Source organism: Pholis gunnellus (genome assembly GCF_910591455.1).
Source record: "Pholis gunnellus genome assembly, chromosome: 16".
Lineage (NCBI taxonomy): Eukaryota > Metazoa > Chordata > Actinopteri > Perciformes > Pholidae > Pholis > Pholis gunnellus.
This window is the reverse complement of record NC_136543.1, coordinates 16,711,617-16,722,389: the sequence shown is the minus strand read 5'-3', so window position 1 is coordinate 16,722,389 and position 10,773 is coordinate 16,711,617. Positions and strand designations below refer to the sequence as shown.

The window sequence follows — 10,773 nt, the reverse complement described above, 5'->3', positions numbered from 1 at the left end:
TCTTACCTCTTTCTTTACTTGCTTGTGACTTAAATTTGTTATTTTCCCGTGGCTTTTAATCCCAGCACAGTAGTTGTTTTTTACGAATTTGTTCTTAATTTATTTTTAAACCATAATCACATTTTTGTTTTTCTTTCATTCATATATATATATATATATATATATATATTGTTTTAAATGTTGTAAATGCTGTGCATGTTTACGTTCATGTGAGCTAACTCGTCCTACTTACCTCTGCTGGTGCATTGCTAGCATAGAAATAGAATGAGTAGAACGGACATTTAACTTTTTGCCGTGGTTCAAAAGAAAATGACGCTCAGCACTCTGCATTGACCACAGAACTAGAATAAGTTAGACCGCAAACGGTCACAATTCTTTGCAATGGCAAAGGTCAAATAAAAATGGCCGCCTCTCTGTTGATTTGAATGGGAATGTCTGTTCTACTCTCATTCTATTTCTATGGGAATACTATACTTTGAGATTTTTATTCCATTTTTTATTTAACCTTTAACCTTTTTAATTTCCACATACAAGATTGGAGGTTGCAGTTGCAGATAGTTTTTGGTGTCAGAAGAGAATTAATGTAAAAAATGAGTCAGTTTATGTATTCAGCCATATACACAAACATGTCGAAACGATTCTGCGGTTGTATAAGAATGACAAACCAACAGAAGGTCATTTTGAATGCATATACATGATATCACCATAATCCATTGCTGATAGAAGTGACACTTTAATATTTGTATTTTTTCTTGCAGCAAAAAGAAAAACTTTTTGTTTCTATAGCAAAAGTTAAAGTTTTCTACCGAAGTGGATACCATGTTTAAAAGACACAGCTATTTAAAACTTGAGATTCTTATTATTTACAGTAACAATCTGTCGGACATGATGAGACACATGAGTTGGCTTTTTGACCTTGATAAGCAATTTTGTTCAATTCAGATTCCTCTGAACAACAGAACTTTGCTATACATGATGGTACCATCTGCATAAAAATGACAATTTGGATTAATAACATTGTAACGCAGGTCATTGATATAAAAATCTAAATAAAATAGGACTTTGATGGACCTTTGTGGGATACCATACCCACTAGATGGTCTGCTTTACCATTAATACTGATTCTTAATACTAAAAGATAAAGAGTTAGAAAGACATTAAGCTTGCTTGTTAACAGCTTTCTAAAGTCCCATTTGGATTTATTATTTCATACTTTGACACATTTGGTTAAACATTTGAAATGAAGTTCTGTTGGTTAGAACAGTGCTTGGCCACAGGAAGGCATTTGTAAAGGTGGAGCTACAGGTGGATCTGTCAAGGCTGAAGAGACAGAAACTTGTTTAACAGGATGTTAAGACAACAAGACACATTCAATGACCACTTCACAACTTACACTGCATTTATAAAATTTATTTATATAGATATATTCATCTATACAGCTATGTATGTATGATAGTATGTATATTTATATAGAAATCTATGCATACTGCAATCCTTTCACAGAGAACAGAACCACATGTCAGCAATGTTAACACGACAGAAGCTCTGGATATTAAAAGGCCCGACACTCTGAATTCATCAACAGGGAACAAAAAGATGGCGTCGCAAAACATGTGAACATCAGCAACATCAGCCGTCACCTCGACTCAGCTTATTTCTTTTAAATTACAATCAGTGACATTACAATCATATTTTATGTGGAATAGTACTACCTATTCAGTTTAAGTACACTCAGCTTAAGCCTGTACAGTTTTGTAAAACAGAAAAGTGTATCCAAGCACGTTGGTGCTGCCGGTGACGATGGTTTCTCTTGCGCCCCGGCGTCCTGCAGCAGCATCACGTGTGACTCGACCGCCCGGCCGGTAGGGGAGTCACCACCTGGGACACGCAGGACAGCAGACAGCAGGATCTCAGAAACACTTCTTACAATTCTCCATTGGTTCAGTGCATCTCAAATTTCAAAATCAGCAAGCAATAGAGGGACACCGATACATTTGATTTGTCTCAAATCAAATTAAAAAAAGCAATTTAGAAAAATGGCCGCAACTAACAAAAACACAGCATATCATCAACTGCAAGACAACGCCTTCTTTTGCTCCCCTAATTCTTTCAGATTAAAATAACGTCCTGATTTCTCTGGGACTTTTAGCAGCTTTACATTCATCTCATTGTCGCCTGCCTTTTTTTTTTTTCGTTGTTTTTTAACGAGAATTCTAACTCGTCGGTCTTTCAGTGTCTGCGTTGTCGTCAGCTCTGCAGCTTCCTCCTCATCACATGAGCACAGCACCTATTCAAATTAATGTTTGCCACTGAAAGTATACACAACATTCTTGACTCATCACTATACAGCTAAACTCAAAAAAGCAGTCACATATTGCACTATGAATGCAAAAGATACCAGTCTACACTATACAGAAAAGTGCTTCTAATGTTTGCACAGTTGCAAACATGCAGAATGCTACACACAAACACAAGCAACATCAATCAGTGTGTCTGTATGTATGCATTACCATCACACAGGCATTTACGCCCTACAGTACAGTACAATAACATGTTATGGTCCCCCCCTTTAAATGTCAGCTTAAGACTTTTAGCTCTATTTGTAGCCCGAACGAACAGAACCGTAAGTCTCACGGGAGAAGTGTGGTTGGGTGGGAGGTGAGGCGGACCTGGGGGGGGGGGGGGGGTCCATGGGCCGTAACAGTTCGTGTCAGGGCGTCAAGTACTAGAGGAAACTTCAGGAATGGACCTTGAAGGCCAGCAGCTCCTCAGAGTGCATGTTGTTGAGCGAGCGCAGGTCGGGCAGCTTGAGCAGCAGCTTGGTGAAGACGGCCGACTCGTTGGGGTGGTTCTTGGTGATGAGGCTGCGCAGGGCGCGGATCAGCGTCTCCTGCAGCGCCTCCACCGAGTTCACATTCTCGATGCCCGAGCGATCTGGGGAGAACGGACAGTGATGTGCTGTGAGATACAGACATACAATTTGGAAAAGGAATTAAAGATCACAAGAAAAAACACACAGTTTGGGTTACAATGATATAGTAATGCGTCATCTTTGTTCACTTAAAAAAAAAAGATATTTTGGGAAGTACGCTTATTCCGAGTAGGATAAGGAGATCGACTTCTCCCCGTCTCTCATACTGGGCCAATAATTATGAATCTACAGCCATCAGTCAATTAGCTTAGCTTAGCATCAAGACTGGAAGCAGGGAGAAACAGCTAGCCTGGCTCTGTCCAAAGGTTATACAATTTGTCCAAACACTGTTAATTAGAGAGTTCTGGAGATGCTGGAAGCCAGATTGTGTTACTCTCGGTCAGAGCCAGGCTACCCGTTTCCAGTCAATATGCTGAGCTAAGCTAAGCTAGCTGCTGGCTCCAGCTCCAATTATGCAAATTCTTTGTGTACCATGCTGGTTCTAAATGCAATTTCAGAATTCTTCATCAAACCCACCTGCAGAGACCAGAACCACGGCGGTGAAGAGGCTCATCTCCTCTTCACTGAGGCCCAGGTTGACGAGCTTCTCACTGAAGTCAAACATGGAGTTGAGGAGGTCCCCGGCCCCCATGGCCCTCAGAGTGTCCACGCTGTATTTCATCCCACCCAGAAAGGTGACGGTGCGGTCCTTCATGTCGAAGAGAGAAGCAAAGCGAACCACCAACACCTGCAGCACACAAACACAGCTCCGTCGGTCTGGGTACAACTGTTCGACAACAACAACGTCAGCCTGTTACGAACACTAAATTATCCGTGGCACGTGGCTTACCTCGAAGGTGCCCGCCTTCAGCAGGCTGACCTGGTCGTGCTGGGACAGGTCTCTGAAGCCTGGGATCTTCTTGGCAAACTCCACCACCTCCTTGACGGCGGGGGTGAAGCTGTGGGAGAACTCCTCCCACACCTCGTGGCCAGACTTCTGAGGGTCCACATACGGAGAGGTGTTCATCGGACAAACCTGAGGGCAGATTCATGGTGATTTTAGGAGGCTGCACCCTGATTTCCAACAATTTCTCAGATCACTGGGCTCACTATGTGATTCACAGGTATTGAAATTTACTTTTTTCTTCCCATAGACTTGTGAATGGTATTGTACTACACTTTCAATCTTACCAGATGCATTCTGTTGCCTCCTCTCCACAGGGGCCCACTGTAGGCCATGTTGGCGGGGCCCTCTGAGGACGGAGCGCCGAAAGCTCCATGTGCGTAGGTCGGACAGTGGCTGGCGGCGGCACTCTTGGACAGCCTGAAGGGGCAGTGGTTGGCGGCGCTGTCCTCCTGACCCTGGGGGCCCAGGCTGGAGGGTGGGTCCTGCGGTGCCACCGTGGCCACGTTGTTGCAGTGGTTCCAGGCGTCTGGACGCTCCTCTGTACAGAGGTTAGTGGCGTTTTTGGCTGAGCCGCTCGTCGGGGGGCCAGAAGGAGGCGGGGCCTCCGCTGTCAGGCTGCTCTGCTCCTGGTTGTACATGAAGGTCTCCTGGTGGGCCCTGGTCACTGAGCCGATCACCTCCTCCTCCCCGCTGTCTGAGGCGCCGGGCGAGGCCGAGCTGGAGCTGGTGTCCATCGCCACGGTGGGTTCAGGGTCGGAGCCGGACTCTGATTGGCTGGAGCATGGCGTGGCGGAGGAAGAGGTGGAGGGGGCGGGGCTGGCGTCCTCTGAGGTAGGTTCGGTGGCACTGGCCGGCAGAGGTTTGCCGATAGGTAGCGTCTGGCTGCTGTGCAGCTGGCTGTGCAGCTGACTGTTGTTCATCATGTTGTTCATGGCACTCTGCATCTCCAGCAGCATGCGCTGTTTCTCACGCTTGGGGATTCGGCCGAAGCGCACGGCTGAGCGGTGAGGAGAGAATCATTTCAGGAGGACTCACCTTTACGTCTTACTGTTCTACAGTTACAGTTTCTACTAGTCAGAGCGTAATGAGTCAAAATATTCTAATGATTAATTATAGACAATTCCCTTAATTTATGGCAGTGCAACTTGTTTAAGTACCCCTTTAAATACACTGACAGAGTTTGGTAATTGTTATGGAAATGTTGCTTTTACTGAGAAAAAGTATGTTAATTTGAATAACACACAAGATCCTGTTCTTGAGAGCCTGAACAATGAGCTGTGCTACTGTACATTATTGTTTTCTTCTCCAACTTTCATGCCAATAAAGCCACATTGAATTGAATTGAAAAATGAGCCAGACAGTCATTTCTACGGATACTCACAGTCTCTGGACATCCCAACCAGCATGCATTTCTTGAAGCGGCACTGCTGGCAGCGGTTGCGGTTGATCCGCATGATGGGGCAGCTCTCGTTCTTAAGGCACTTCTTGTACTGGATGTTCTGCTGGATGCTCCTCCTGAAGAAGCCCTGTGTGTTCACAAACACAAACAGCACATTGTGATGACACAAGTCACAGAGAGAAACCGTGGACGTGTCAAGATTAGATTGACATAGGACAATGTGAGCATGCACATGTCCAAATAACACACATTATTTGCATTTCTCGCAGTTAAGAATGTCATTAAAGCTGTATAATATCGGCAAACCAACACATCAGTCTGAAATGTGTGTGTGCTCCTCCTCCAAGGCGTACGTACTCTGTGGTGTTTGTAACTGTACGCCGCTCCCCGCGGTTAACTAGGCCACACAGCAATGTGATGGATGAGAGGCAGCTGATATTAATATGGGGAGAGTGAACTAGTTTCACTGAGTCTCTGGTTGGAGCTGCGCAGATGGCTACGCCTGCTGCAGTGACCCACTTCAGATGCAGCCCAAAGTCACAGCAACTTGTGTGTGTGTGCGTGCGTGCGCATGCGTGTGTGTGTGTGTGTGTGTCGGGGGTTGTTGGGAGGGAACCGCCCTCACCTTGCAGCCCTCGCAGGCGTGGACGCCGTAGTGGAAACCAGAGGCCACGTCGCCGCAAACCTTACACAGCAGCACCAGGCCGTTGATTTCTGATTAATACGAAAACATTTTCTTTATAGTTAATCTGAAAGGAGGAAAAAACTAGTGATTCTGCATGCGTTAGCGCCTCAAATAATATTTTACAAGTGCAATGCAGTAAATAAAATCCTAAACACATAATGTGGGTGGCCGTCTTACTTGTGATGCCACATTTTGCAGTGGAGGTGGAGCGTCCGCCTTTCTGGGTCCCTGGAAGGTTTTGGCCGCCGCCACGTGCGAGTGCGAGTGCGAGTGCGGGGTCAGCCGGCTGACTCGGCGGGTGGAGGTTGGCCGAGGAGCCGTGGGGCGGCGAGGCCGAATGGTAGCTGCCGTTGGAGCAGTCGCTGTGGCACGACTCGGGGCCAGAGCTGGACGAGCTGATGTAGGCTATTACGCCTCCTGGTGACCAACAGAGTGAACGAGCCATGAGGAGAGGGACTGCAGCATATCAACACATGCATGTCATATTGTGTTTGCTTCATTTCCCCCTTAAAAACGTGAGGCTGGTGATACTAAATCTATATTATGTGCAGACCCAAACCAGCAACAAATGTATCGACTAACAAGTACAGTGTGTGCATTAAAGTCTGATTCCTCTGGAGCACTAGGTTACTTCATTAACTACTAAATGTACTTCACTTTCGTTCTTTACTAATGTGTCGTAATCTTCTGCGGAAAATAGTCCCCAACAAATGCGCTATTTCTTCCTGTTTGATTAACATTTTTTTCATGTAATTAATTGGTGTTCAAGTTTCTTTAAGTGATGTATTTTTCTCCGTCTCCCTGCGGTTTCCTTTCCCTCAAGTCCTCAGCCAGTAGGAACAGAGCAGACCGCTGTCGCCTCAACATAAGCTGACCTGATTTCTTCCCCCTGCCAGTCTCAGTGATTAGGTAACATTACATAATTACATAATGACAGCTGCACCAGGGTGTGTGATAGGTAGTCTGGCACCTCCCTGCAGCCACTCACACACACACAAACACACTGATCCATCACAAATGGTCTGGTGCCAAATCACATGAATTGAACATAAATTAATTCAGTACTTGCACAAAGGTGGACTGGGATTGTTGCCACATATTATTTTTGCAGAAAGCGAGAGATTTGATCATGCGTCTGTGTGTTAGATAATATGGAGCATTTTGAATAACCTTCCGGTGCTAAGCCAGACAAAACAGAAAAGCTTAACTTCCAGACATATTAGTCAGAATAAAGCCTTTTGTCAAAACACCATGAATCACATCAAAGCATATTTCAAAAGGCTCAATTCCTAAAAATGTAACATGTTATTAACCCTGCTAAGTTTATAATTACGTAGTACTACACAGCAAAATTAAAATTACAAATTGTCAATTTCGTATTGAGGATTAACTCGCCAAATGTGTATCGTTTTGGTTTGATTTATTGTATCCAAATTTGACAAAACTGCAAAACGGTGGATTCAGGTCCCGTGGAAAAGTTAACCTTTCAACACGTAGAAGTCAATGACAAACATATAGGTTTAGTTGTGTCCTATCACTTAATTTTGTAAGCAGTAGTCATGAAACGTCCTGAACAGAAAAGCATTAATTGTAGTTTTTAAAACGTACTGTAACTGAATAAACAGTGTTAACATCACAACCATAAGACGTTATCACATGAAAACTATATTGGATGTCATTTCTAGACATATTTTTTAGCCAAACGTTCCTTTAAAACACGATATCTTTTTTTTTTAAAAAGAATGTTTCCCATGGGCCATGAATGCACCATAACCATCGACGCTTTTTAATTTTTTTTCTCAACACGCCCCTAAGTGGACCAAGCACATCTTTTCCCCGGGAAAACTGGGTCACCGCGAGACGCCTCGGAAGACGGCTCACGTGTATCCGCGGCGAGACCTCACGCCATCTTGACGGGTGGAATTATACAACGGCCGCGTCACGGCGCCCGCTCGGCCAATGAGCGGCGACGCACGTGGAGCGTAAACACAGGTGCACATGGCTAGACGGATAGGTCCATGTGAGAGGAGACGACTGCAGTGCTGCTGAAGCCCCTCTGTGTCTGTGTGTGTGTGTGTGTGTGTGTCTGTGTGTGTGTGAGCTCGGGTAATAACAACAGCCCGCTGGCACCCCTAACCCAGTTTAATATTAACACACCAGCACAACCTTTAACACATTAAAGAGCCTCGGCTGGATGTTCAAAATACAACACATTATGCCACTTTCACGGAAGATAAAAGGCAGTAATGAGCACAATTAAAGCCCACTGCAACAAGCTGCAAACATGACTTAAATATTGGTTTAAACCGCACTTACCAGCCTTGGTGGACTCCATATCCACTGAGGTTTTTTGGGGGGACTTTCCTCCTCCGATGCTACCTCAGTGCTGAAGCCGTGTTTCTGTTTTTGTGTTCAGCAACTGAAAAGTCGCTGTGAAGCTACAACATTTAGAGTTAACAACACCTGAAAAACGATCGAGTGTCCCGGACAGAAAGGACTACGCGATACGATTGCAACCCCCAAATAAATCTCGCATAAAAAAACCGAAGCAGCTAAGTTTTCAAAAACCGGTTTTCAATGACGCTAAAAAAAAAAAAGGGCAGTTGCTCTTTCGTCCTCGACGCCGGAAGTCGCTTTATTCTAGAGAGAGAGAGAGACGCTGCTCGTCTGTTTTCAGTGCAATCGAGGTGTATCTAGAAATACACCGTTTTCCATTCAGCGATGGTTCAGGAGGAAAGCTGCGGTGCAGGCGGAACTCAGTGGTGTGAAAGACTGGGTTTGTTGCAGCGACTGTTTCGAGTAGAGTGTGCAACCATGTGACCTAGTTAACTCGGCTCCTCCCTCCTTACAGCCCCGCAATGGTGTCAATGTAACCCACTGACATACTTTCACCAGGGCCAGCGAACAAAGACAAGTTGGCAAGTATGACAAAAAATAAATAGTAGAACTATGACTATCACAGTTTGGTATGTGTACTTTGTATTAAAGGAGGCCAAAGGGTAAAAAAGAATATCTGATGAAATATTTGACAGATGTTTCACAAGTAAAAGTTTTGTCTCATTTGCTTCATATAATTACTGGTAAAATACCTTTTGTTATAATGGAAAAACTTTTTCCGCCCTGCAAATAAAAATAATTACTAAAATGTGATGACAGCGGAGGTTTGGGCTGGAAAACAAAAAGGGCAAAAAGAGGCTAAAATGCTTCATATAGCTGAGGGGGAACTGCAGCAATATCTTTCACAATAAACAAAGTAATTTGATCCTTTTGTAATATCAAAAATATTCAGCAGTGCCGATTTAAAACATTTGATATTTGAATTGCATCCTTGGAAGGGTTTGAAGCATCACGTGGAGCCCCATAAATGATCATTAAACCCTCCATTAAAGCCTGACTCAGCAAAACAATGCATCCCTTTAAAAACCTAATGGACAACAATTGTTCCCTTTAACTGCCCCTAAAGTAAAACATTAACATCCACCATCCGAGCAACTGCAGCGATAAATGTTTCAACTGTACGAGAGATGACTTGGCACAGAAACAGCATTTGGCAGTGGGTGGGTGCTGTGTAAATAAGACGCACCACACACTAGTGGATCAGGTTCTGAGGCTAAGATGTGGCACCGGACATTTCCCATGGCACCCTTCAATCCCCAAAACCTTTTTAGGGTTAAGCAACCCCACGCTGTACTGTCCTGATCTTTACAGAGCAGGTCAGAGGTTACTGCTGCCCTGCAGAGTAATGTCTGGAGAGACAATAGAGAGGGAGTAGTGTGAGATATGACCTTTGTTCTCACTCCGCCCGCCCATGTTTTCAGCTGACCCTTCCTCTCGGTAGGTCAGGGAGACACTATTTTAGCTAAGGGGTCAGGATATTTTGTCAGTGTGACCCAGGTAAGTAATTCAGTTAACATAACAATGTGAGATGTGTGCTTACACATCCAGGTGGGGGTCACTGGGAGTCCCATCCTCCTGTAGGACACTGAAAGGACTTAAATACATACAAATAGTAACAGCACACACAATTAAGAAATTCGTTAATCATTGATATTTTGTTGAAGAACAGCACCATTTTACTCTTTAGTGGCAGAATCCTGCAGATTTCCTGCTAATCCTGACCTGCTGGCACAAAATGTAAAGTACTGCACAGACTCCAAGAGCCCGATGTATACAAAGATAAACATGCGTAACCTCTAGTAGACGTGATGAAGCAACACATCTGCACTAGATCTTCGTACTACTTTAGAGGTACTGTTGCCTCATAACCACAAAAAATGTCCCCAAATTCATTATTTCTCACCAGTAAAATGTGCACAAGTGGAAGTATACGATGTGCTCTGTGGGACAGCGGTGATCCAGATGTTAGAGAGGCTGGCTTGTGATCGGGCAGGTGCACCTTTACACAAACCCAGGCGGGGACTGTGGTTTTGTCGTGTATCAAGTGTGAATGTGTGTTACATGAGTGTGAACAGAGGAGCATTGTACCCCAATGATACTGGTTAAAAAACAAAATAAAGCTTAAAAATGAGGCTACGCCTTGTTTGACTTTAGCCTCCAATAAAAAGCAGTGTGTCAATCAAGTGAACAGGTAATGGTCATGACTTAAATGTTTATTAATACAGGCACAACTTGAGGAACAGGAATATTGTATTGCACAGCAGAGGTTCAACCAGGTTGCAGTATTTTGTACGTTTGCCAAGTATCCTGCTGGTCCGGATAGCAGCACTCTGTTGTGATCACCGTGCTCTCTCTCTGGCACGCCACTGGTTGATTTATATTCCTATAATTATATAACCTGCTAGAATATATGCACTATGAAATATTAAAAGCAAAGCAGCTAGCTAGAGTTTTTGCTTTATAATGGAAATATT

General features: G+C 44.2%; 1 protein-coding gene across 2 annotated transcripts; it reads right to left on the bottom strand.

The window, feature by feature from the left end:
• Positions 1 to 2,174: 2,174 nt before the first annotated feature.
• Positions 2,175 to 8,670, bottom strand: nr1d2b (nuclear receptor subfamily 1, group D, member 2b). 2 transcript variants are annotated; one of them, XM_079176431.1, is made up of 8 exons: positions 8,219 to 8,670; positions 6,080 to 6,319; positions 5,843 to 5,931; positions 5,200 to 5,344; positions 4,103 to 4,815; positions 3,762 to 3,947; positions 3,449 to 3,659; positions 2,175 to 2,958 (listed from the first exon to the last, which is right to left on the bottom strand). In XM_079176431.1, exons 1-8 carry the CDS (start codon positions 8,235 to 8,237, stop codon positions 2,738 to 2,740), a joined length of 1,824 nt encoding a protein of 607 aa, XP_079032557.1. In that variant the 5' UTR covers positions 8,238 to 8,670; the 3' UTR covers positions 2,175 to 2,737. The 2 variants fall into 2 exon arrangements, with proteins under 2 accessions (XP_079032557.1, XP_079032558.1); XM_079176432.1 differs by having other exon boundaries at positions 2,175 to 2,934.
• Positions 8,671 to 10,773: the final 2,103 nt, after the last annotated feature.